Below are 25,281 nucleotides of genomic sequence, written 5' to 3'. Positions count from 1 at the left end.
CTGGGGTATGGGATGGCTGCGGTGTGCACAGGGGCTCTTGGAGAGCACAGCTGAGGCAGGGCTGGGCAGCGCAGGGCTGCGAGGCGATGGGCATCCCACGGGCATCCTGCCAGGGCACAACAGGTCCTGGGCATTGCTCTGCCCCAGTGGGGTGGGCAGGATACAGAAGGGTGGGGGGCAGAGCTGATGTTGGGATGGGGTGTGATAGGGCTCACACTTTGGCACAGCCACACCGTCCTGGGCTCTGCCTGACCCTCTCTGCAGTGCCAGGAGCTGCCACGTGGCACAGCCACAGTTCCAAGCTTCTCCTCTGGGAATCCTGTGTGCTCAGCGAGGGGTGCAGCCCCAGGACCCCACACATCCATCCCCCCTTCCCCAGGGCTGCCAAACCCCCCCACACCCCAACACAATGCCTGCAGCCAACAGCACACAGAACCCTATGCCCAGAGTGTGGCTGACTCCCAGCAGCACGGTGCACCCGCCGAGCCCCCAGCCCCAGTCCCAACCCCACTCCCAGCCCCACAGGAGGCAGCAGCTGCTGTAAAGTGCAGAGACTTTAATGCGAGCCGCCCGGAGCCCAGCTGAGTGCTGAGCACTGCAGGAGCAGCGGACGGGAGAATAAAAACCCCGAGAGGCTCTGAGCCCCGTGGCCGCCCTGGGGTGCGAAGGCATCGCCGTGCCCCACACCTGGGCGTTAGGCACTGAAGGTCCCACACCGGTGTGTGTGGAGCTGCGGGACAGGCAGCCCACCAGCGCCTTTCCAGTGTCACTTATCACCAAGGATGGGCGCAGTCCCAGTGCAGGATTAGGGCCGGGCACCGCAGCGCATCCCCAGAACCGAGCTCTTCTTTTGGCGAGGACTTGTGCTGGGCAGCCCCGAGGATGGCACGGTGAGCAGGAGGTACAGTGGGGCCAAGGGACCCCAGCCTGCTGTGGGAATGGCGATGAGGACGGAGCATCCGGTGGGGACCCACAGCGCAGGCACGGCCCATAGGGTCCTGCTGGGCTTTTGGCACAGCCCTGGGTTGTGGCACCGGGGAGCAGTAGGACGGCAGGTCCCTGGGTGCCACGCTGTGCCTGGCCTCCCTCCTCCAGGCTCTAGAAGACGTAGATCTTGTCCCGCTGGACGCAATCCAAATCGTCATCCAGCGTCAGCAGCACCTGCGGAGGGGAGCGGGACGGCAGTGGGACGGGCAGCAGTGATGGGGAGTGGGATCTGTGCAGCAGGCAGCACCTACCAGGAACGAACCAAACATGGCAATGGAGGAGAGGAAGTGCCAGATGTCGTGGTCGTCAAAGAAGTCGAGCAGGATGCAGTCACGGTTGTGCTCCCGGGACTCCGCTGGTGTTTTCTGAGCAGGAAAGGGCAGCCATCACCGTGTCTGCCCCCCAGCTGCCCCACACCCTGCACAGCCACACACCTACCTGCCAGGTACTGAGCCCCTGGAAGAAGAAGAAGAGTGCAAAGCCCCAGACCACAGAGGTGCCGATGATGCAGAGCAGGGGGATGAGTTTGATGCGTTCACCGCTGCGGAGCTGGAGGAGATGGTGGGTCACTCCACACCCCCGAGGGGCCACCTCTGCCGCCCTCCCACCAGGCATGGGTGCCCGCATGGCCAGCCCACAGCTCACACCTTCATGATGATGTAGAAGGCGAAGTAGAGGAGCAGGTTGCAGATGCCGATGGCCAGCAGGTAGGAAGCAAAGTCATTGGGGCGGACAAGGAGCCCATAGGCGGCGCTGAGGAGGCAGCGGGGTCAGCAGAGCCTGGGGACTCCCCCCTCCATGCCCTACTGCCCGCTCTCTGGTTCTGCTCTTCTGGGCACTGAAGGAGCACTGGGGGCTCATGCCATGCTTGGCTCACAGCTGTCACGAGCTGGGAATCCTCAGCCCACATGGGGCCGAGGGGAGCAGGGTGGGAGCAGCAGCAGGCATGGGGGGGTCTGGGCACAGAGGAAGCTGTGTGGGGGTCTTGCCTGCTCCTGGTTCTGCACTTACAGGGACCAGTTGATGATGTTTCCCATAACCAAGAGCACCATTCGGTCCTGTGAAGGAAGACAAGAGGGGTGAAGGGGCACAGCCCTTCTCCTGAGCTGGTGGCCAGCAGTGTCCCTTCCCCTCCGGTGCCATCACTCACCACGTACATGGGGCCACTGCACTGCCGGACGCAGTCTGTGTACATCACGTGAAGGATCCTGCGCAGGATGCCTGTGTCTGCAGAGAGTGGGGATGTAGTACTGGGGGCACAGAGCTGGTCCCATCCCACTGCATCCCATCCCAATCCATCTGACTGCAAGACATCCCAACCCAACTCAACACCTCATCCCATTTCACTGAATCCCATCCCAAACCGATCCAACCCATTGCATCCCATCCCACGCCACTGCATCCCATTGCATTCCATCCCATCCCATCACATCCCAACCCAATCCATGCTATTCTGTTGCACCCCATCCCAACCTAATCCATCCCATCCCATTGCATCCTATCCCAACCCAATTCATCTCATCGCATTCTGTCACATCCCATCTCATCCCAACACATCCCATCGCATCTATTCCCATCCCATCCCCTTCCAACCCAACCCATTGCATCCCATCCTATTCCAACCCAATCCAATCCATCTCATTTCCACTGCATCCCATCCCATTCCAACCCAACCCATCTCATCCCAAACAATCCCTTCCACCCCACCTCAACCTATCCCATCCCATTTTGTCCCCTCCCACCCCATCCCTGCTGCCTGCAGCACAACCCCCATGCACACCCACACTCAGCCCTCACCAAGCTTCCAGCGCCCCATGTAGTAGAGCTGGGTGCTCAGCAGCAATGTGGCCATGATGTGCATGATAGAGAAGATGATCCAGAAGACCATGTTGCCTTTGCCAAAGACCTACGTGGAGAGCCCAGTGACCAGCAGGTGGGCAAGTGGCCACCCCACACCGTGCCCAGCCCCGCTGCACACCCACACTCACCACACCAATGACAGAGAAGAAGATGACAACAGCCAGACAGGCATAGGCGCTGTAGGCACTGGCGTTGATGTCTGGGTGCCGTTTCTGGTACAGCTTCAGCATGCAGAGCCCAGCAATCATGTACATGAAGGAGGTGTCTGCAGGACGGAGCGGTGAGCAGGGCTGCAGCAGCTCCCAGCACATTGCTGGGATGGCACTCACCGAACTGGAAGTTGGTGTAGTTGGGGCAGACGTGGTAGCAGGCACTGAGCAGCCCCTCCATCATCAGCGCCGTGCCCATGGCATAGAAGAGCCCGAAGTGCTTGGGGATGCCACACTCCTGCAGGGGCAGAGAGGAGGGAATCGGCACCTGGGGGAGCTGAGCTCTCTGGGGACACGGCCTGGTGGCTGAGGATTCTTACCAGGGCGCGTGTGTCATTGCGCATGAGCGCCCTGTTGTAGTTGATCTCCCGCTGCAGGATGATGAGCAGGAAGAGCAAGCCCAGCAGCACGTAGCCCAGGTTGCTGATGATGTTGTTGAAGGCGCTGCAGGGGGGGTTCAGCCCATCAGTGCCCTGGGACCCACACCCACAGCCCTGCCCCGTGCCAGGACCCCCACTCTCTCACCTGAGGTTCCCCAGCGGGTGGGCACACAGGAAGTTGTAGTAGCAGATGTCCTGGTTGCCGGTGACGTTCACCACCTACAGGTGTGAGTGCAATGAGAGGAGGAGGAGAAGAAGTGGGAGGAGATTTGGGAACAGCCAGGGACACGGGCACATCCCCACTGCTGCAGAGCGTGGTGTGGGAGCACCGCCTGCTCACCGTCTGGTAGGTGATGACGAGCTGGACGACGGGCAGCGCGTAGAACACGGCGATGGTGGCAATGTTCCTGGGAGGGGCACAGCAGTGTCACCAATGTCACTGCCACCCACCTGCAGCAGTGGGAGAGGCACTGCTGGGACAAATCCCCAGCCCTCCAGCCACCTCCTGCTCACCAGAAGTAGATCTGATATTTCTTCCGCAGCACACGCTTGTCCTTGCGGGCCAGGTCAGCCACGCAGAGGTATTGCTGGAAGGAGAAGCAGGGTGAGGGCAGTGCCTGCAGCACAGCATGGCGTGGCAATGCATGGGCACGGCTCGCACCTTGGTGCGGATGACGTTCTTGTCGTAGTCGATGTCGGCCAGCGTGTCGTAGTCGTCCTCTTCAACAGAGCTGAGGGAATCCAGGCGCGGCCGGCCAGCCACGTTCTCCAGCGACCGCTCTCCTGCAGCAGAGACAGGGAGGTCAGCAGGGCTGCACTGAGCCCCCACGGCTCCTCAGCAGCAGCAATCACCCCAATTACACCCACACCTCCCCGCCGGGGCGGGACAGGGCGCAGAGCAGAGCTACACCCTGGGATGTGGCCACGTTGGGGCCGAGGTCACAGCTGGGTCTGTGCCCAGCGTCAGGCTTGGGCAGGGCAGATTGCTTTGATTGGACCGCCCCTGCTCGGACCAACATCTACCCATGGCAATGCACTGGTGCCTCATCGGGGAGGAGGGGATGCGCCGCTTGAACTGCTCCTGCCCTTTAAAGGAAAGCAAGAGTTACTGGGGCAGGATGGGAGCCGAGCCCACCGCCAGCACCTCGGGAGCACCCCACGTATCACCGCCTCGCCAGTTGGTGATGCCCAGCTGGAGCCCCTGCTGCAGGCTGGCAATGAGGAGCTGCCATGGATGGAGCGAGCACATCACTGGTCGTGCCCTTGGGGCAGCCCCGCACGCACCCATGTATCCATAGGAGACGTCTGCAGAGCCCATGCTGTCTGTGATGGCCTCGGTGCTGCAGGAGGAACCGTTCTCTGCAAAAACAGAGGCAGTGGGCATGATGGCACGGCTGCTGGCCCCATAGGTATGGGGCGAGGGCCGGTGTGCAGCACTCACCAAAGGAGCCGTATCCACAGCCCACGTAGGGGGCATGCCCGAGGAAGGAGTCTGGGATGCTGTGGGCGTGCCCTGCAAGGCAGGAGGGGACACACAGCACCATCAGCACCCCAACACGGGGCTGCGCCCGCCTGGTGTGCAGCAGTGCCGGCACCTACCCAGTAAGGATGCTGGGGGTCCCAGAAAGACATGGAAAAAGAGAGAGATTCAGTCAGTTGCCCAAGTCCCAGCTCAGCCACGTCAGCCCCAGAGCAGAGAAGACAAACCCCCGGACATCCCTGCCTCTGCTCTTTGGCACAGGAAAGGCTTGAAAGAGGAGAAGGACCCACCAGCCCCAGGCACATCCCCTCCACGTGCCCCCAACCCCTCACCCGTGTCCAGGCTGGGCGAGTCCATGGCAGCCAGGAGCCCTTTCTTCTTGTGCTGACTGCCAAAGGAACCGGACGTGAGCTGCACTGCGGGGCTGGGACATAGCACTGGGAGGGGACACGACACTGGGGCTGGGACATGGCATCGGGAATGGGACATGACACTGGGGATAGGACACGGCACCAGGGCTGGGATGTGGCACCGTGAAGGGGCACGGCGCTGGGAGGGATGTGGCACAGGGGCTGGGACACAACACTGGGACAGGGACGTGGCACCAGGGCTGGGATATGGCACCGGGAGGGGGCATGGCACTGAGGATGGACACTGCACTAGGAGGGGATGTGGTGGCAGGCCTCTGAATTGGAGCAGGGTGGGAGCGTGGGACCTCACCGGCAGTTCTCCCAGCAGGCGATGAGCACCGTGATGACATAGAAGGAGAGGAAGATGCCGAGGCAGAAGAGCATGCTGCTCACGTACGCCTCCGCTGCAGAGAGCCTCAGGGTGAGCAGCAACCCCTGGTCCCTGCACCACCCGGCAGCCCCCAGCCCTTAACGGCACCCGGAGCCACCTCCCACCCAGGCTTACAGGTTATGGCCGGTGACACCACCACCTCCAGCATCTTCTGCCGGTTGTGTTGATCCACTGGCTTATCTGTGGGAAGGCAAAGCCAGCAGTCAGCCCCACGGCGTGGACCCAGCCCCATTCCCAGCACGAGCCCCACAGTGAGTACCTGGGGAGGTGCGCTTGGAGAGGGGGTAATAGGGGAGGGCTCCTCCGCAGGCCTCATCTTCTGTCTTCACCACAACCACCACATAGAAGCTGTTGCTGGGGAAATCCTTCCTCTGCAGTGTCCATGTTGGGGAGAGACAGGGGTCAGCAGCGCCCAGGTGGGACGTGTGGGACCCTATGGGGTGGGACGTCCCCCCCACAGCCACCTGCACTGTGATGGCTGCTTTCTTGGTCATGGTCTGGTACATCCCGATGAAAGCCACGTTGTTGTCCAGGTCGTAGACGGGGCACTGTTGGGCAGAGGGACGGGCCCATCAGTACAGCTGAGCACCAAGGGCTGCCCGGTGAGACCCTGAGCCCCATCCTACCAGGATGTCCTGGATGGAGATGACGGAGCATGGGAAGGCCATGGCTGAGGTCACCTTCACAATCACCGAGTCCACTCCGTTGGGGAACTCATACTTGAAGTACTGTGGGCAGAAGGACACCTCGTTCCCTGCGCTGTTGCCCCCGGTGCTGCCCCTCTGCCCCAGCACAGCCCCTCACCTGTGGCTGTGATGCTGTGGCATTGAAGGTGAAGGCTTCATTCGTCCTGCAGAGAGCACAGAGAGGATGAGGGCCGCCTGGCGGGGCAGCAGGCAGGGGATGGGAGGGGGGTTCCTCACCGCAGCACAAAGTTCTCCACGCGGGTGACCCGCAGCTGGTAGGAGGCATTGAGGGACAGCGTGGAAACGTCCACAAAGAAGTGCTGGGTCTCCACCTCCACCTTGGTCTGCGGTTGGCACAGCGTGCGGCTCACCTCCTGGTAGGCGTATTTCCTCTGGTACCTGGGGAGGGCAGACGGGAGCTGTGCCACGCTGTGCCAACAGCCCTGGGAGCCTCAGCCCCATCGATACTCACAGCCCCCGAAGGATGAGTGGCACTTGGAACGAGACCACCGCCTCCTTCTGCCTCACCACGAAGAGCACGGGCAGGTCCTTGTGGTCGGACAGGACGTTCACCGACACCCGCACTCCCTCCGTCTGTGGGAAGGTGACACTTTGGCCTGGCAGGACCTTCCCCCGGCGCGTGGACTTTGCTCAGCCTGCGCTGGCAGACGTGTCGGCCCCTGCTGCTGGGAGGACGCCTCCCTTCTGCGGGATTCTGGGCTGTCCCCAGTGCCCGGCTACACTGTCACCCCAGGCGGTGACATTGGTCTGCCTGGTTTCCCTGGGTCAGCAGAGGCACTGCTTTATGCCTGGTGCCAGGGCAGCAGGGAATGGGAAATGGGCCCTGAAATGGGAAACACGGCCCCAAAAATGGGAAATAAACCCCGAATTGGGGTAATGAGCCCTAAAATGGTAGGACAAGGGGGAATGGCTGATAGGATAGCGAGGGGATGGCTTGACGTGGTAAGAGGGGAGATGTTAGATGTGAGGGCGGTGAGGCACTGGCCCTGCTGCCCAGAGAGCTGTGGGTGCCCCATCCCTGCAGGCACTCAAGGCCAGGTGGGATGGGGCCCTGGGCAGCCTGAGCTGGTGGGGGGCAGCCGGGGGTGGCACTGGGTGGGATTTGAGCTCCCCTCCAACCTGAGCCATGCTGTGGTTTTATGATTCTATTAAGTGGGAAACATCCCAAAAATGGGAAATAAACCCCCAAATGAGAAACATCCCCCTCCAAAAAAGCCCCACAACAAAACACACCTCCAAAAAGGGAAACTCACTCCAGAAATAGGAAATGCACTCCCTAAGAAAAGGGAAACTCACCCCCCAAAAGGGGAACACACCCCATAAAAGAGAACACCAACCCCCCACCCGGCCACCTCCGCTCGCTGCCTGCCGCGGCCGCCGGCTCACCCTGTTCCTCAGCACCGTGTGGTTGAAGGCGTAGATGTTGAGCGTGTCGGCGGCCACCCAGTCCGAATAGACCTTGTCGAAGACGGCGTCCTTCTGCTCCACGTTCTTCTTCGGGTCCAGGGGTTCGGGCAGGGCGGACGGAGGGGCGAGCAGCCAAAACAGCGCCCAGGCCAGCGCGGCGGCCCCGGCGGAGGGCATCGTGCCCGCATCCCCGGCTCGGGGCTGCCGTGCCGCGGGTCGGGGGGAGGCGCGGGGCGGTCAGGCGGGGCGCGGCGGGGCGCGGAGCCCCATGGCGCGGCGCGGGGCTGCCGGCGGCACTTCGGATCGCCCCGTTCCGCGGACGGCTGTAAACACGGGGCCGGCGGTGACGTCAGGGCGGTGACACGCGTTCATAGGGCCAGGCCGGGGAAGTGACGCGGGGGGCGGCGGGCGGTGCCGGGCGGCGGGCGGCGGCGCTGCTCGGCGGGACGCCGCCCGGGGGATAAACGCGGTGGCACCGCGCTCCGTCCCCAGCGACAGAACGGGGCCGACTCCCAGGCGGTGCTCCGCAGCCCGGCTCGGAAGCAGCCCGCTCCCAACACCTCCCCGCAGCTCCCGGTGCGGCGAGACTTCGCTCTGTGGGATCGATAAGCGGTGACACGTGGCACGGGTGGCTTTCACCGCGCCCCGACCGACGGCCCGGGGCGGCACCGGCACCGCGGCTGCGGGAGAGGTGAGCACCGCCTGCCCGCATCGCACCCGCTGTTGTTCCCCGGTCCCAACGCCCCCCGTGCTCACACAACGCCCTCTGCGCCAAGCGCGGCGCGGGGTCCCGCGAAACAGATGAGCCCCAAACCTCGCAGCACAGGAAGCCAAGCGGACCCTGAGCTGCAGGCAGAGCAGCGCGGGCAGCAGGGCAGGGAGGTGCTCCTGCCCCTCTGCTGTGCTGTGACAGCTCACCTGGAGCACTGCGTCCACAGGTGGAGTCCTCAGGGCAGGAGAGACGGGGAGCTGCTGGAGCGCGGCCAGAGGAGGGACACAGAAATGGCGGCAGGGATGGAAGCCCTCCCTGCGAGGACAGGCCGAGAGCTGGGGCTGAGCAGCACGGAGAAGAGAAGGCAAGAGAAGGAGAGCTGAGAGCGGCCCGTCAGCATCTGAAGGGGCTGTGAGAAGGGAGGGGACGGACTCTGCAGTGGGTCTGTGTGATGGGAGAAGGGGAGATGGCTTCAGACTACAGGAGGGGAGACTGAGGTGGAGCTGAGGAAGAAGGTTTGGCAGTGAGGGCAGTGAGGCGCTGGCACAGGTTGCCCAGAGAGGCGGTGGTGCCCCGTCCCTGCAGACAGCCAAGGTCAGGCTGGACGGGGCTGTGAGCACTGCTGAGCTGGGGGTGTCCCTGTGCGCTGCAGGGAGCGGCACCAGGCGGCCTTCAGCTCCCTTCCACCCAAACCATGCTGTGATTCCCCCAGAATCCATCCCTGCACTCGAGCTGGAACGCAACGCCTCTGCTGGACAAACATACAGAGACGTGAGCATTGCTGCTATTGTGCACTTTATTTCTCTAGGTCCTCTCACTGAGGGTCTCAAGCACTTTTCAGGCAGTCTGTGCGGTGCTTCCAGTTGATGGGTGGTGCTGCTGCTGCCAATGGGTCGAGTGATTTGCTTGGGGACAGACAGAAGTCCATAAGGAGCCAGGAGCAGGACACAGCAAACTCCTGAGCTCCTGTTCAGATGCAAATGTTGCCTCCGCTGGAATGACTTTAAGGTTGATTTTGTAGTGATGTGCATTCCCTACGCATTTCAAAGCTATCAAAAATAAATCAGAGTCATCAAAAGCAAGCTAAAGTCTTGTCTAGGACCAAAAAAGTCAGTTACCTTCACTTGCAGAACCTTGTTGGGAGCTTTGGCATTGTTTTCAAAACAGTGAGTAAAAGGAAAAGAAGAAAAAGAAGCAAATCAGACCAGAAATAAGGACAGATTAAACAAGCAGTGAGGAGCCGGATGAGTGTGGCTTCAAATGTCCCAGGAGGGAACACTGCGGATTGAGTTTGGAAGGTCTCTGCTCTCCCCACCCCGAGCAGCAGCACTGCTCCCAGCAGCACTTCCCACAGCAGAAACAAAACAAGCAACCAACACAGGGGGACGGAAGACGCACGTGCAGATGCACACACACACACACTGCAACACGTTGGGGTGAAACATTTACATTTATATCGAAATATGCACTAAACAGAGCGAGTTCTACCAGCTGATGCCTTTTTTTTTTTTTCTTTTTTTTTTTTTCTTTTTTTTTTTTTTTTCTTTTTTTTTTTTTGCCAAAGCAGGATCACAGTTTCTTCCTGGGAAGGTTCAAGTCAGCGAGCAGTGATGGGGCAGCTGCTGATCCACGAACACAGGCTTTGCTCCTCACAGCTCCCCATCACGCCTGCAATGCTCTCCCCCCTCTGCTCAGCTACGAGAGACTCTTGCTGTCCTTTCACATCTTTTCTTCTCCGCTGCAATAAATACAAAACTCGGCGACGCTCGCAGGTCACAGCACAGACAAGACACCAGGCTTCAGCACAGAACTGAGCAATGCAGCTAGCTTGTTTACAGAAGGAAAAGGCCTCAAAGGGCCACTTCTCTCACAGCCAGCCATTAACAATGACGCAGTTCATGCTGGCTGGGCAGAGGCGGCCCAACCCCGATCCCAGGGGACATCGGTCACCCAGGGCTCCAACTGAAGCTTTCCTGCACTTCTGACAGCAAGGCACTCATTTTCGGTGCCTGCTCAGGGAAGAGGAACAATCCCTGCCTGCCCCCCACACAAAACCCCTCCATTTGAAGCAGGACAGCTTATTACTAAACAGCCACAAATAGAGCTGAAGTCTCAGACACAAAGCTGCCCTTTCTTTGTCCATCGGTCATAACCAGCAACGATGAAGGTAGCAGAGGGCTGTGAACACTGAAGCAAGCACAGAACATGGCACCTTAGCACACCAAGCTTAAGCAGAGAGCCAGCAGGGTCACACTGCAGTCATGAACCTGCTAAACCTCTCACACCACACAGTGCCCCACCAAGAGCAGCTGACTCAGGGCAGGACACAGCCCCAGCTGTAAAGGTGCTTAGGTAAGAAGTTACAGCTTTTCTGTTGGAGAACACGTTACTGTCAGCCAGCACCTCTTCAACCAAACGTTGTGACAGCAGGGAGCAAAGCAGGGATGCATAGGTTCAGCTACCACACTGCCTTATTACAAAAGCTGCAAAGTTCACAGGGAGCAGATTTGGGTTTTAACCCTTCTCCCGAAGGAGGGCGTGAGGAGGGGGAGAGGGATAGTAGAACTTTTCCCCAAGAATCCTCCACTGCAGCCTATTTTTAACACTTTACACTTTCTTACACCAACTTCTCCAGCGAGCATCTAACCAGAAGTGTGAACAACATTACCTTAAAGCCCCTCTGCAAGGCAGCAGGGCTGCAGAGCACACAGGCCTGGGAGCAGCGCATGCTCAGCCTTTGGGGTGAGACAGCCATCCCTCCTCTACTACAGCACTCTGGTATTTATTTCAGGGAAGTGAAAAGCTTCATCCTTCCTTCATCTGTGTGTAGATCACATACACTGGAAACAAAACACAAACTATGCATGCAATCCAGGCAGAAACCCTGCTATGATCAAATCTACAGGAACAGGGGAATGTAGTGGGGACGTAAAAGTATTCCTTAATGCTAGATTATAGACTGCATTAAACACCAGCACCCTTTGTTATAAAAAAGGGCAAACAGACTATATACAGCACCTACGTACTTTCATTGCAGCAGGGCACAGCAAGCAACCTGGACACCTAAACACCCCTCCTTAAGAACAGAGCAGGAAGTGCCTGCTCCAAAGCCATGGTTCCTCTCCAATTTACCTGCCGAGATGAGCACGCGTGGCTGCAGATTCCTCATACACTGAAAGAAGTGCAGAGATCTGTGCTGGCAGCTCTCCATCAGCTAGCACGCTGCAAACCACTGCAGTGTTTGCACAGTGCTGCAAGCTCCAGCTCTGGTAGGTAAGCCAAGGAAGAACAGACTTCATTTAAAATTGTTTTATTTGCAAGTATGTTTATCTGTTCCCCTAGGGCTCTGCGTTTAGGGTCCAAAACGGTTTCTTTCTGAATAAAGAGAAGCTTTCATTGGAGATGAAAGGCTATTTTCCCATTAGTAGGCTATAACCAGCTCATAAAAAAAAAAACAAAACAAAAATCCCACCTACCTGCAGCCCCTGTAAGAGAGCACTGCTGCAATGGCTTCCTTGGCTAGAGGGGAGCAGCGCCCAGGGCAGCAAAAGGCCACACCTCGACTTCATGCTGCAGTTGCTTGAATAAAATGTTCATACAAGTAAAACAGAAGCAATAAAGAAATATACACCTTTGAATCTGTAAAGCTTCAGACTGTTTTATGCCTCGAAAAAAAGGGGCTGTTCATGTGGGTTCTCCTTAGGAAAAAAAAAAAGGGTGTAACAGTCATACTTACAAAAACAAAGCAAAAAAGAACAATGAACAGTACTGCAAAGAGCCCTGGAGCACAGGCATCCCAAAGGAATGAAATGTCAGTTCCATAGTAGCGAGGAAGTGACTGCCTTGTGTGATACCAACTGGATAATTAAAATGCTACACTGAATGACTTCAAAAGCCAGCAATGCCATACACAGACAGGGCTGCCATCAGGGGCACCTGAATGACACTGCCCACAGGGAAACTACATGGAATGAAGAGTGCCCAGGCTACCAGGTATGGTGAAATGAGCACAAGGACAAGCACCTGGGAGCTTTAGAGAAGTTAACAGTTTGTTCCCTTAGGTTTCTGAATTCCAGTTTCATGCTGCTTCAGAAATAAGGAGTGAGAAACAACACGTGTCACTTAAAATACCCCAGAAAAAGGAGAAAAAAAAACAACCAAAAAAACCAACCAGAAACCTTTAAAAGGTGGGACTGAGCTTGGAAAAATGCATCTGTTCTGTTATTAGCAAGTGAAAGGTAATTCTTGTTCACAGGCTAATACACAGAGCACAACTCCTACAGCCAGGAAGGGCGGCCAGGAGCTGCGTATGGGCTGTCAGAGACAGGCTAAAAAGGTTCTAGGACAACCACAGAGCAACAACACGTGAGAGGGGCACAGAGTGACAGTCCTGTGCTCATTTTAAATGAGGAATGGTTTAAAAGTAAAACTCCTCTTCAGCTAATTTCCTCCTGCATAAAACCAAACAAGCTGGCCCTCATCTGTACAAGACCAGTTAAACATCAGCCTTCCCCCTCAAAACACGAGATATGAACATCTGTAACATTCTACAATGGAAAGTGCTTTAAGAAAGAAGGATTCTGTAGTGCCAGTGACAGAACTGATCTGATGGGCTGGGTGACGTTAACACTGACATCAGCTAATCAGGCCAGGGCAGCTCGCTTCTCCTCAGGGGTCTCCTCCAGTAGCTGCATGATCAGTTCGTGGAGGGGTTTGCAGATCTTTGCATAGGCCCCTCCTGTCAGGTGCAGGAAATCAAACATATCGTGGTATGAGATGGTGCCATCCGAGTGCACGAAGCCAGCATCTACATCCAGGAGCTGCACATTGGGTAGTTTGGGGAGTGAGGCTTTTAGCAGATGGTTCACCTTGGCATTCTTCTGCCGCAGAGGGTTTGGCTTCTCTCCACGAGGTAGCAGGCCCTGACACAAGAAGGAGGCAATGAAGAGCTTTCATTCAACTCTGATGGTGTAACAATGATTTCCCTTTCAATTCAGGCACCCTTCCAAGATTGAAGATGTCTATGACAAAAGGATCTCATTCCTTGAATCTGATTTTGTCCATTTAGATCTAACTTCAAATGTGACTGAAGGAGCCAGATGAGCCAGAAGCACAACTGGCATGGAATTTGCTTTTTTTTGTTTGTTTGTTTGCTAAAACAAAAAAATCTATCAGTTTGTATTCCTTTTATAAAGTTTCAACGGTGTGCTGAGTGCTTTGGCTCACCTCCTCAAAAAGAGGGACACCAGCTGACTTGTTGAAACGAGGAAGAAAACTAAGACTTCCAAATCCCAGCTCTGATCTGTTCCTTACAGAACATTTCAACAAAGGTGGGACAGCAATACTGCTGATGAGGACAACCACACATCTGGAGGGGCTAACAGCAGAACTTCTGCAAAGCCAGGCGAGGGGATGCACGCACAGAGCAGAAGACAAATGAAACAACTGCCCTCCCCCATCACCACCGTAACTCCCAGCACCACACAGACACAGAGCAGAGAACACACAGCTTCCCCGGAGGGCTCTGCTTCTGCAGCTCTCCAATAAACATACCAGCACAATAACTTTGGCCTGTGGCTGCTGGGTATTTATCAGGCGCACGATGGCCTCAATCCCTCCTGCCACTTCTTCTGCTGTGTTTTCGTAATTATTTGTTCCAACCCAAACAACAATGACCTACAAGGAGAAGAAATGTTTGCATCTTTTTCGAGAACAAGCTGTAAGAGTCTTGCTGACCCTGAAAGCACTGCGTAAACATCACCCACAGTCATCAAGCTCAATCAAGAGTCAGGCTAGCTAGAGGATAAACCAAAAATGCAGGGTTTCAGCTGCCAGTTATGCTGACTTTTGGACGGTATCTTACAAGCTTCAGATTTGGCATCCGGTATAGATGAATAACAAGGACTTCTGAAGGTTTTCTGGACAGCCTGTGAGATGTGAGCCCACCCCTTTCCACAGAGCCTCTCGGTGGCTCTCCAGGATACCTTGGTCAAGAAGAGGGCATTTATACAGCACAGCGTGAGGCCCTGCAGGACAAGGACAACTGTGCACCTCCACTTCTTTACAAAATGACTTAAAGCTGCTAAATAACAGATTGAAATATGAGTGACACTGCCTTCCTACTGGACACTGTGGTGGGCCACTCATTGCTTTCAGTAGAGCACAGGACTGCAGCTTTAGGTGTGAAGTAGGAAGCTGTTCTTCACTGCACATATGAGCATCTCTGCTTGCTTTCTGTCAAATGTTTCACCATCTCTATCTGAGAGCATCCCTCAGGTATGAGTCACTGCAACTCCAAACGAATCTAATGGCAGCACAAGTGCTGATCAGCCTATGACTATAAGGCCATTTCTCTTGATGACTTCCTCTGATGCACGTTAGCAGTGAAAGCCACCTGTATAAGAACTAGGGCTCCATTCCCAAGCACTTCTAGCTCAGCCTAACACATTTCAGTACCTTATGCATACTTAGTGGCAACAGCTCTTCAACAAAAGTTCTCCTAAGAGTTAATGGCTCACTGAGTTTTACACCACTCAAGGACCTGATGTCTCTTATGAGTCAGCACAAGGCTGCCTTGTTTGGTTGGCTGTTTATACCTTCGGTTTAATGTTCTCCAGTTCACCATTCTTCAGTCTCCACAGAACGTGTCCAGTGGTGTCTCCACCAATCCCAAAATTCAATGCATGAAGTGGTGAGAAGAGCTCTCGCCAGATCTGCAATCAGAGGTCAGTTTCCTCATTGAGAGGAGCATCCAGATCACGAGAGAAAGATACTACAGACACACAATGTCTTCAGTAACACTGGAAGCAGCAGTGAGAAAGCAGTGAGAAACTCACTTCCAGAAGTGGCATTTAAGCACAGGATGAAGCTTTACTTCATGGTCCAGATGAGACAGAATTGCTGACATTCATGCACTCAATCCTGGCACAGAGGAAGGGGAAGCTCTCCTGAACAGTTATTTGGCATCAGAGATACAGAAGGGAGCTGCTGCAGATCACGGTGTCCCTTGCTTAGCTAATTACAGACTTCTAAAGAAGGCACCCACATTGCCAGGAAACAAAACTAGAAAAAGAACTACACTGGGAAGCAGCTTTTGGAGAACAATGTTACTCAGTTACCACCACTGTGGAGCAGCAAAATTCTTAGTTTTGCTCCAGCAGTTTCATAGATTAAGCAAAGGAACACAACCCAGCTTGTCCTTAATGTAAATCTCACTTCTGAGAAGATCTTCAACACTTTGTCAACAGAAAAGCAGGTGTGTCAGTGCACATAGCACCTCAAGGGTTAAACGTGTTCTGGCTGAGAAAGACACACCTACAAAGATTTCACTGGCATGTTCTGGAGAGTTTGGAATTGAGAAAGGGTTGTGTATGCATACAAAGTGAAGGCAGTTATTAATTGCTTCAGGGAATGACAAATGGCTTATAGAGATAAATCAGCAAGACTTTGAATGGGCACTGGGTGACTAAGGAATAAACCAGAAGACACAGCAGTAAAATCAGAGTGGAACAAAAGAAATAGTCTGGACAGCGAGTAATTGTACGTTAATGGATTAGAAATTCTAATTCACATAACCCCACAATTGCCTTTTCTTTTTTTTTGTTTTGTTTTGTTTTAATCAGTACCTCATATTGCTGTAGCAACTGCACCATGGAATCACCCACGAAGAGCACATCAGGTTCCTTGTCTTTGCAGTCCAAAACAAATCTATTGTGCTGTTTAAAAGAAAGCAATATAAGCATAAGCTCAGACTGATCACTGCTCATCAGCATCTCTGCTGCAGGACAGAAAGGGACAGTTGCCCAACCAGTTCCCCCTGCTCCCTCCTGTCTGCCCTCCAATGTGCTTCTGTTAACCCATGAACTACTGGACAATCCCCTCAACTGCACAAACTCTAACAGGGGTTGCAACCTTGGCTCTGAGAAGAGCAGCATTTGTCTACTCCATGCCACCCATATGAAACCCATACGTTAGGCATCCACTAAATTCAACAATTAAAGAGCAGATAAATTAACAGTTAGTCAGTGCAGCAAGTATCCTCTCACTGTTTCACTCTGCAGGAGGAAGTGTTGCAGAAAGAGACTGGGAGACCAAATGCTTCAGCTCTGCTTTTCAGCTTTATCACTCCCTTGCAAAGATACACACCGGAAAGCACTATTTTGCACTTGGTTTAACAATGGGGTTGGCAATTTCTCTCAGTTAATGGGCCAACAGGACTATTTTCTGAAAACATTTCACAGTGTAGTTTTCAGGTCACGCTGCTTTTTGCCTTCTTTCATCAATTCAAGTGAGGGAAGCATCAGAATGCTACCAGCTGTTGGGTAGCAGAGCTCTTACAACCTCAAATCAAGAACGTGGTCAGACAGACACGTGCAGCACTCACCCAGCAGCCCCCAGCCCTCAAGAAAGAGGCTCCCATCTCCCACGACAGCTCTCTCACCTGTGACATCCATCTGTCATCTCCCTGAGTATCCTCAGCAGCATGCGGCACTGCTGCAGGATTCGAGTCTCCACAGCTCATTCTATTCCTGTGGAAAGAACATTTCAGACAGGCTGCTTTCAGCAGCTAATCCAAGCACAGGGGAAAAGGCAGGCTGGCAGAAAAACCACTGCACTTCCTGACATTCACAACGGACAATTCATGACCATTCCGAAGTACGTTAATTTTTAGCTGACAACAAAATCCATTTTACTCGGTACAGGACTGCCAGACTGCAGGCAGCCCTCCCTGAAGCCATCTACTGACACGCAAAAACAACGCGTTTAAAAAGACAAAGAAAAGCTCATTTCAGAGACCGTCCTGCAGAAGCACACCTCAGCCGGGCAAATCCTTAACTACAATAAATGCTGATAATCCGAGGATTAGCTCCTATTAGTACAGCGATAGCCAGCTTACGGCTACTGAGCCGCGCAGTACAGGTGGATTAAGCGGCTGCAGGAGGCTCCGCATCGCGGCCGAGCCGATCCCCAGGGATCTCGGGCAGGAAGCGCAGCGGCCATCAGGGCAAACGGAGCCCTTCACCCTTCACCCAGCGGCCCGGCAGCCCGCAGAGCACAGACACCGCAACAAAACCAGGTCCGAGCAGCGCGCCGTGCAGGCGCTAGGCCGGGCAGCGGGGCTGTACCCTGCGAGCTGTACCCTGTGAGCTGCACCCTGCGGGCACGGGGACGAAGCCGCACTCCTCCCTCGGATGGCAGCGCTGAGGGCCGGATCCCGCCCCGCCCCGCGGCCAACGCCTGAGCAGAGCCCGCAGCCGCCGCCCGCGCCCAACGGCTCCCACGGGCCGCTCGCAACCGCCGGGCAGGGAGGGGATGAAAGCACAGCGCCGCCATCCCGCCGCCCCCCACGAAACGAGACGAGGCCCGGAGCCCTGCAGCCTGCCCGGGGCGGAGCCGGGCGGTGCCCGCGCACTCACGGCGACAGCAGCTCCCCCCGCAGCTCCATGGCTCGCTCGGGCGGGCGCCTCCCTCCCTCGGCCCGGGCTCTCTCCGCGCCTGCGCCAACGCCACTTCCGCTTCCGCCGCCGCCACCCGACCAATCGCCACTCGCCTCCCCGCGGCGCTTCCGGCCGCGCTGCCGGAAGTCCCGCCCAGAGCTCCTCTGCGCTCGGCCCCTAGGGGGCACCGCGCCGCGGTGACGTCGCTATGACGTCATTCTCGAGGCGGTGACGTCGGTCTAGTCGCTCTGCCGGGCCGGTGGAGGCGGGCCCGCGGCCTGGCGTCGGGGAGTGAGGTGAGGCAGGCTGGCGGCAGCCTGCGGTGACAGGGCTGCTGTAGGTCAGTGCCGTGCAGGTGCAGCAAAACATGGCGGAGCCACCAGGCCGCAGAGCCATCGCTGCATTCCAAGCGTCCCCACCTCTCTGGGCATCTTTTCAGTTTCACTGTGACCGGTGAGAGCTGCACGTGTTCCTCGTAGACCCTTCTTGCTGGAGTGAGCTGCGCACTGTGGCGTTCCCAAGGCCATGGGCAGTTTCTGCAGCCCCAGAGTTCTGTACTTTGAAGTTAAAGCAGCAAAGAGAAGACCATTTGGTTTCTCTCTCTGCTTTGTCCCGAAGCAGGAACAGGACAGGACGAGGCAGACCCAGTGGCAAGGAGGCAGCTTTGTGAAAGCATGGGGTAAATAGGGAGATGGTGAGGTGGTGGTGGTTCAGGTTCCCTGCGCTCCAGCCGCTTGCCAGTGGCTGTCACTGTTCCACGTGATCAGTGCCAGCAGGGCAAGGATTAATGATTATTAAAGGAAGGCTGTGCTTCAAGCAGTCTTTTGCTCTTTCACGGCTTTTTAAAACACATAACTAGCACACCTGTCTTCTTTCATGGGCAGCTGCAGCTGAAATGTTGCTCTTAGCAACAGCCAGACCACTCGAGGCGAATTCAGCCGTTTCCCCAGGCAACCTCAACAACAAACTTCTGGGAAGATCCCTGCGGGTGGGAGGCACTGCTGGGTGGAAATTGAGGGGTGCAAAAAGCCAGCTATGATCAAGTGCAGTGCCTGTGAACCACGGGCGGTGAGCAGAAGAATTGGAGGGTTTTTGTAGCTCCTCATTCAGGCTTTTCGGAGATTTAATCTCTGAACTACAGTTGTGCATTGCCTGCGACTCCTGCCCAGGCCCCCTTGTTTCTATGGATCCCTTTTCATGCCTGCTACACCTCTGAGGGAGGATTGCTCCTGAGGTTGCTGCCAGGAAGCACACAGAGGGGTGGCGATCCCGGCGTGCTGCCAGCACAGTGCCCCTGCCTGCTTTATGTAACCCTGCAGCCATTTTCCCAGCACACAACAGCAGTGCGATGAGCTGCGGGGATGTGCAGGAATGCACTGAGTCTGGGCTGTCTGCAGACCCACAGTGACATTCCTGAGTGTCCTGTAAGGGACTGAGTGCTTTGCTCAGAGCAGCCAGGCCTGCAGTTGCAAATATTTTCGAGGCTGGATGCTTGCTCTTAGAAAAGATATTTGTCATGGTTTTGTGTTTTTTGGTTTTCAGTATTCCACATCATAACATCATGTAGTGCATTGGGAGTCAAAGTGTTAACGCTCCAATTATGGGTACAATATTAAGGCAGTAGAACTTTCTACCAGGCTAAAAGTAGCATTCTTTCCATCGTGCCACAAAAGGAACGAAGCACGGATATGTAACTGCGGTGAAAGATCGTCGTAGTGCGAGGAAGCGAGCGGCTGGAGATCGAAATGAAGTTTGGAGCGGACCGGCCAGCTGCCCCGCGTCGAGGCGTCGAGGATTCGAACCCGCGACCTTCTGCCCTCCACCGCCGCCCCACGCGGGGGCGCCCTCCCCGCCGCGCCGCACGGGGCTCCCAGGCCGCGCCCCTCGGCCAATCCCGCGCCTCGGCTGCCGGTGACGTACGGGGGCGTCACGGCGGCGCTGACGTCACTCGGCCCGCCCCGCCGGGTCGCCATGGCAGCCGCCCGCCCCCCGCCCCCCCGCGGATGAGCTCACGCGGTGCCGCAGCCCCGAGGGGGGGGGTTTGCTCCTCGCTACAAGATGGCGGCGGCGGCTGCAGCGGCGGCGGCGAGCGGTGCGGGGGGGCCCCCTCCGGCCCCGCGGCTGCCCCCGGCCCCGCCGCCCCCCAGACCCCCGGGACCCGCTCGCATCGGCTACTACGAGATCGAGCGCACCATCGGCAAGGGCAACTTCGCCGTCGTGAAGCTGGCCACGCACCTGGTGACCCGGGCCAAGGTGAGGAGCCCGGCCCGGCCGCGTTTCGTGCCGCCCGCCTCCTCCCGTCGGCTCTGCCCCAGTCGGGTACCGCCGGTGGAGCCGGAGCCGCGCCGGGCCGAGCCGGGCCGTGCGGGGAGAGAGCCGGGCCGGGCCGTGGGCCGCAGCCGGGCGGTGCTGTCAGACGGCAGCGCTGCCGATGGAGCCCGGCGGGGGATAAGAACTGCGGTGCGGTGCGGGCGGCTCGAAGCGCAGCCCGGAGAGCTCGGTCGCGATGCTGTCCTGCTTCTGCGTTAGCGGCTTGGGGTCGTGAGGAGGGCTGTAGCTGTCATGCGTGAGTCGCCGTCTGAATTTTGGGAGTTACGTTCTGATTTATGGAGCCGTTTCAACGTGGGGTTGCTTTGTTGATGATTTATCTGTCTTTTTCCCAGGTAACTGCGTGAAACTCATTGCAGGGGCTGTTTAGAAATCAGTTGCTAAACATCTACTGGAGCTTTCTATTCAGAACTGGGATAGCTTTGCGTGTGTTGCATAAACTGATGTCAGTTTCAAATGTTACATGCTACAATTTAACCCGCAGTTCAGCTACTGTTGCCCTTGCACAGGGCTCAGTCACTTTTTTCCCATGGTGATGCTGAGTTTCCCTACTAGAAGCAGTGGTAGCAGCTTGGATGCTTCGAACGCAGAAGGCTTCTCCTCCTAAGCAGAGATCAATCCTTTGGCTGCAAGGAACATTGATGTATTCAGCCCTTCTTGTTGAGTCGAGGCTTCTCTTGGGTGATGTTAACTCAAAGTTTGCACAATACTGAAGCAGAGGCACTCTTGCATTCGGTTGCTTTTTCTTTTTTTTTTCCCTGAAGAATGGCAAAACATCCACAACCTTAGGAAGCTGCGTTCAGAACAGACAGGACTGATGTTAACTCCCGTGCTTTATTTATGAATGATTGAACAAGATGGAATGGCCAGCTGTGAAGAAGCTCTGCTAAACAGCAGCTTACTGGTGCCTGCAGCTCTGAAGCTAGGGAAGGTGGTTTGTTTGCTTTAGGAAGCAGCACAGCTGTTCTCAGGGTGGGATGTAGGTGCAGTTGCTGCTGTCACCTGTGAGTGAGCCTGCTGGAGTGGGAGCTGCTCCTGAGGCGTGCTTTGTGTGCCTTGAAATTCACCTCAGCTGAGTGGAGGAGATGAAGTCCCTCTGAAGGCAGTCATGCTGAGGGAAATACCTGTGTTGAGAACAGCTGGGATCTGTTGGCTGTGTGAGTGGCAGGGCTGGGAAGGCTGATGTGGAACAGCTAGGAGCTGAAACTTGACCTGGAAGCTTTCTTAACTCTGAGGTCAGGTTTCCTTTAAAATCCCACCCTGCCAAGCAAATGGGCTCTTTTTGCCTGCAAATCCCCAGTGCTGTTATTTCAGTAGTTCTCCTTCTCTGCAGGCGCTGTCATTGCCGACTCCAGGAGAGGAGTGAGGAAGGAGGGGAGAGTTATTTGCTTCAAGCTCTGGGATTCTTGAGGTTAGAAGGGAGGTACTGATGTAAAATACCCTGAAAAGGGTGAATCTGGATGGGAAGTATTTTTTGAAATAGCAGTGGGAGTAGAAAACAGCCACTAAGAGGTTGGTTTCATCCCAGTAAAGCTTGGAACGGATTGGCTTAATGGAAGTGACTTAGAAGAAAGTAAAAGCTTGGTAAAATGGTTCCATTTGTGATCTGAAAGAATCCTTTGAACATACTACACAAATGTAGTACAATTGGTGAGTGTGCTGGCAACCCCTTCCAGAGATGATTTCTTCCAGTAGTAGTTGCATAGAAGAATCAAGCAGCGTTCAAATATAGCCATCAAATCCCTGCACAAACTTGACCCCATGTCACGTTCTCTTAGAGAAAAGCTGGTTTGCTCATCATGGCTGCTCCTTGGGAACCAGGCTCTTCTGTTTCAAAAGGAATTCCAGTATGAATATCTGTGCTCACTTGAGAAATAGCGTGCCCTGTCTTTGTAGGTGACTTTGAAGGTGAAATTAATAACTTGGGAGGCTTGTATTCATTGCTGCTCATGAATTTAAAAGGTAGCCTGCTATTGATAAGGATTGGGAATCTGTTTTCCTTTCCTATGGATGTTTGCCAGGTCAAGTGGACTTTGATGTGACATCTGAAGATAACAGCTGAGCATTCCTGGCTTGTGTCCCCTTTTACCTAAAAAAGTAAAGCAAAGAAGGATTTGGTGTCCATTCTTATGCTAAAGGACTGGGTCGTCTTGGCTGTTTTGTAGTTAAAGAACTGCATTTATTTCCAGAAAGGAGCAGAGCTTGTGCTGTGCTCCTGGCTCTGGTGGTCTGGCACATCTTGCTGACACAGAGCATTGCAGTTTACATGTAACTGGATTTCACAAGTTGAATGTGGGTCAGCAGTGTTGGGGACGTTAAGGAAAGGGAATGTTAATCATCCTAAAGGGCAGGAGGCCTGTATTCATAATTGTATTTGCTGGAACTAATGAAATAGAAAGGAACAGTTGACAATTTGTGTTAACCAAGCCAGCAATTTATGTTCAGTCCCCAGTTATGCAGAGTTAGAGTCTGGACTCTGTAGGAGCCCAATTCTGATAGCTGGGAAGGAACTAGGACTGGTTTCTCTGACTGGGATTAGTTGGGCACCTGCAGGATATCTTGCTGCATCTCTTCTTCAGGGCATTGTGCGTGGCTGGAATGCAATGGACATCAGAGCTCACAACCCTGAAAGAATGTGGCAACTTCCCAAGCCCTGCAACCTTCTTGCTGTCCAGCCTTACCTTCTTGCAAGCTCACAGTCTGCTTATTTTTTTTACTTCCTCTGACCTGAGTTGTTGTTTTTTTTCCTCTTTTTAAGAAGCTGAGCCTTTCTTGGAGGTAGGAGACGTCTGTGCTTTAGCCAGGGCAGGATGGTCCCTTCTGAAAGAACTGGCTTCGTGTCTGTGGTTTCAGAAGAATTGAGAGCCAATGGTAAAAATCTGGTGCAGAGTTCTTGGAGGTGGGCACCGTGACACTTAAAAGCAGGCTAAAATCCGGCTGTGATGGTTAGGTTTTGAGGCTCTGGAAGGAGTTTGGCCCTGACTGATGTGCTGTATGTGGGAGCCTTGAGAAGCCGCCTTGGTTTGTCTGGATTTGTTTCCTTGAGATGAGTGCAGAGCTGCTGTCACTGGAAAAGTCTTGGCTGCTGCTTGTTCTCCTGCTCTTCCCTACCTTTGGCATGCAGCACCAAGGCATGTGACTACGGGATAACCACAGATCATCAGTGTTCAGAGCATGATAGTCCAAGCAGTCTGTGCACCCCTACGCTGTGGTCCTTTCTTGTCGTGTCAGAGGGGAATTATTTCACACTGGTGCTGTTTGTTTCATTATGAGCCACTCGAAGGCCTTGTAAGGTGACCTTTTTCAGTTGTTTTCCTCTGCTTTTTTGGTATTTGTTGGTGCATTGTCTGCCCTGCTTCTTATTTCTCTTGGCCATAAGAAAAGCCAATAGCTGTAATTACTAATTCCTCCGGCATCTATTATAATACTGCTCACATGGCCTTTTGTTCTCATCGTTTGTATGCTGCAAGAGAGTTGTGTTTTAGTTCTCATTTAGTGGAGAGGTTTAGTAAAAGCCTAAGAGCCAGAAATGGTCTTAGGCTGAGCATAGTTGCTGCAGTGGGGATAACGGAGAATATTTATTAAACCCCACAGAGGTATTAACTGTATCAACTACAAGCCGAAATAGAGACATTACATGTTTCATTAAAACATTTTTCTTGCTGTAGGAAATAACATATGGTTACCAAGAGATTAATGTGAGAGCATGGTTAAATTTGAGACCAGGATTCTTCTTGATGAGTGTAACAGTGCAGCAGTGCAGACGGATACCAGCTACCAGCAGCACTGCTCCTGCAGGCTGAGCAAACGGCCACAGAACCTGCCCTGCGTTCAGCCTTCTCTGCTGAGGGAGCAGCATGACCAGGAAAGGTAATTAGGACTTTGCTGCTGTGTCAGTGGTAGCTTAATTGGGGGCTGAGGGGGCTTATGTGTCTGGTATCTCTTCAGTGCTGCAGCCTCCCACTTTCTGCACTGGAGCTCTTCCTCCCAAACGTTTGTTGTTGTGAAGCTCTGGATCTGCTGCTGAGCTGCAGGAGCAGATGAATGCCCGTGGATGGAGCTTGGTACCCCGGGGCAGGGACAGAAATAGCCCCTGGGAGGGAGAGAACTGCTGCTGAACGGGGGTGGGAAGAGGAGCAGCCATGACATAAAAATGGATTGGTGTCTCTTTTCTCAGTAGGTGTCTTGCAAAGGTTTTGTGAATGACGTGGAGGATGAATTAGATGTTCTCATTTGTGTTTGAAGGAGGAATCTTGTTAGAAGAAAATACAGAAATCACAGTGTGCTGCTCAGGACCTGGACTCCTTGGGCATTGGATGTTTTCAAAGATAAGCAGCAACTCAACACCTTCCTCCCCTCTGCATACTTTCATTGTGTTAGATATCAGCCTTGTACAATTACCATAAAACACACCAGCACATGTAGCATGCTCCTTCTTGCTCCTGTTAGAATAATTGTACCAAGATAGTTTCCTGCCCCACCACAAAAGTCAAGCTTTAGGCAGGTGCTCCAAGGCTGACAGGGTAGTAGAGGCTAAAATTGGCAATTGAAATTCCTCCTGGCTGAAGAGAAACGTGTGTGAATTCTTCCATCCCAAGGGGAGCCGTGCTGTCCTCTGTCAGGTGTCAGTCCTGCTGTCTGCGTGGCACTGGTGGTACAACCAAGGGTTAAATAGGATCGAGTGTCCCTTTGGAGCCTGTGCAGGTCTAACTCACTTATTGCAGACAGGGCCTTCCTGCTGATCTTAGTCCAGGGGTTTATTATGCTGCATTAACACTTAAATGAAGAAACCGCTGAAGACTGATTCACTGTTAGTCATTATGCATCTCTTTTCTAGTAATTCTGACCCCGAGTCTCTGCAGTTGAGGCTAAACCTCACCCTCTGTTAAATGGCCATCAAAGGGGGTTCCATAAAAAGAGAATTATGTGGCTTCAGCCAAGTTTCAAAGTAGTCGAATCATACAAACCCACAC

The 25,281-nt window shown here is 54.6% G+C and overlaps 3 protein-coding genes across 7 annotated transcripts in view; 1 reads left to right on the top strand and 2 right to left on the bottom strand.

The window, feature by feature from the left end:
• Positions 1-547: 547 nt before the first annotated feature.
• SIDT2 (SID1 transmembrane family member 2) lies at positions 548-8,093 on the bottom strand. 3 transcript variants are annotated; one of them, XM_048968488.1, is made up of 28 exons: positions 7,811-8,093; positions 6,876-6,997; positions 6,641-6,802; positions 6,522-6,567; positions 6,344-6,445; positions 6,182-6,265; positions 5,977-6,088; positions 5,832-5,897; positions 5,637-5,730; positions 5,249-5,304; positions 5,036-5,047; positions 4,878-4,949; positions 4,721-4,795; positions 4,460-4,522; positions 4,098-4,219; positions 3,950-4,023; positions 3,777-3,843; positions 3,582-3,655; positions 3,377-3,500; positions 3,177-3,294; positions 2,976-3,112; positions 2,785-2,893; positions 2,138-2,214; positions 1,999-2,045; positions 1,635-1,740; positions 1,426-1,536; positions 1,239-1,352; positions 548-1,161 (listed from the first exon to the last, which is right to left on the bottom strand). In XM_048968488.1, exons 1-28 carry the CDS (start codon positions 8,006-8,008, stop codon positions 1,099-1,101), a joined length of 2,607 nt encoding a protein of 868 aa, XP_048824445.1. In that variant the 5' UTR covers positions 8,009-8,093; the 3' UTR covers positions 548-1,098. The 3 variants fall into 3 exon arrangements, with proteins under 3 accessions (XP_048824445.1, XP_048824447.1, XP_048824446.1); XM_048968490.1 differs by lacking the exon at positions 4,460-4,522 and having other exon boundaries at positions 7,811-8,092; XM_048968489.1 differs by lacking the exon at positions 5,036-5,047 and having other exon boundaries at positions 7,811-8,092.
• Positions 8,094-12,301: 4,208 nt separating this feature from the next.
• On the bottom strand, positions 12,302-18,079 carry PAFAH1B2 (platelet activating factor acetylhydrolase 1b catalytic subunit 2). Its single transcript, XM_048968483.1, has 6 exons — positions 17,960-18,079; positions 16,984-17,071; positions 16,169-16,258; positions 15,140-15,256; positions 14,097-14,219; positions 12,302-13,465 (listed from the first exon to the last, which is right to left on the bottom strand). The coding sequence occupies exons 1-6, from the start codon at positions 17,986-17,988 to the stop codon at positions 13,187-13,189; spliced, it is 726 nt and encodes a 241-aa protein (XP_048824440.1). The 5' UTR covers positions 17,989-18,079; the 3' UTR covers positions 12,302-13,186.
• Positions 18,080-20,106: 2,027 nt separating this feature from the next.
• Positions 20,107-25,281, top strand: part of SIK3 (SIK family kinase 3) — a 70,791-nt gene continuing 65,616 nt past the window's right edge. For 2 of the 3 annotated variants that reach the window (XM_048968172.1, XM_048968171.1), the window contains exon 1: positions 20,112-20,233. The gene's annotated coding sequence lies outside the window, so the exon portion shown is untranslated. Of the gene's footprint in view, positions 20,234-25,281 lie in introns of all 3 variants that reach the window. The other variant, XM_048968167.1, reaches the window with a different exon arrangement.

The sequence above is a fragment of the Lagopus muta genome, chromosome 22 (genome assembly GCF_023343835.1).
Source record: "Lagopus muta isolate bLagMut1 chromosome 22, bLagMut1 primary, whole genome shotgun sequence".
NCBI lineage: Eukaryota > Metazoa > Chordata > Aves > Galliformes > Phasianidae > Lagopus > Lagopus muta.
Note: the sequence above shows the minus strand (reverse complement) of the source record. Positions and strands in the feature narration are given on the sequence as shown.

Excerpts from the sequence above, each read along its gene's own strand:
- SIDT2 (XM_048968488.1), bottom strand. The coding sequence starts at position 8,008 with ATGCCCTCCGCCGGGGCCGCCGCGCTGGCCTGGGCGCTGTTTTGGCTG. Across the intron at positions 3,656-3,776 it reads TCGTCATCACCTACCAGACG|GTGGTGAACGTCACCGGCAA; the intron begins GTGAGCAGGCGG and ends TCACACCTGTAG. Across the intron at positions 1,162-1,238 it reads CCATGTTTGGTTCGTTCCTG|GTGCTGCTGACGCTGGATGA; the intron begins GTAGGTGCTGCC and ends TCCCCTCCGCAG.
- PAFAH1B2 (XM_048968483.1), bottom strand. The coding sequence starts at position 17,988 with ATGGAGCTGCGGGGGGAGCTGCTGTCGCC. Across the intron at positions 14,220-15,139 it reads TGGAGAACATTAAACCGAAG|GTCATTGTTGTTTGGGTTGG; the intron begins GTATAAACAGCC and ends TTCTCCTTGTAG. Across the intron at positions 13,466-14,096 it reads AGGCCAAAGTTATTGTGCTG|GGCCTGCTACCTCGTGGAGA; the intron begins GTATGTTTATTG and ends TTCTTGTGTCAG.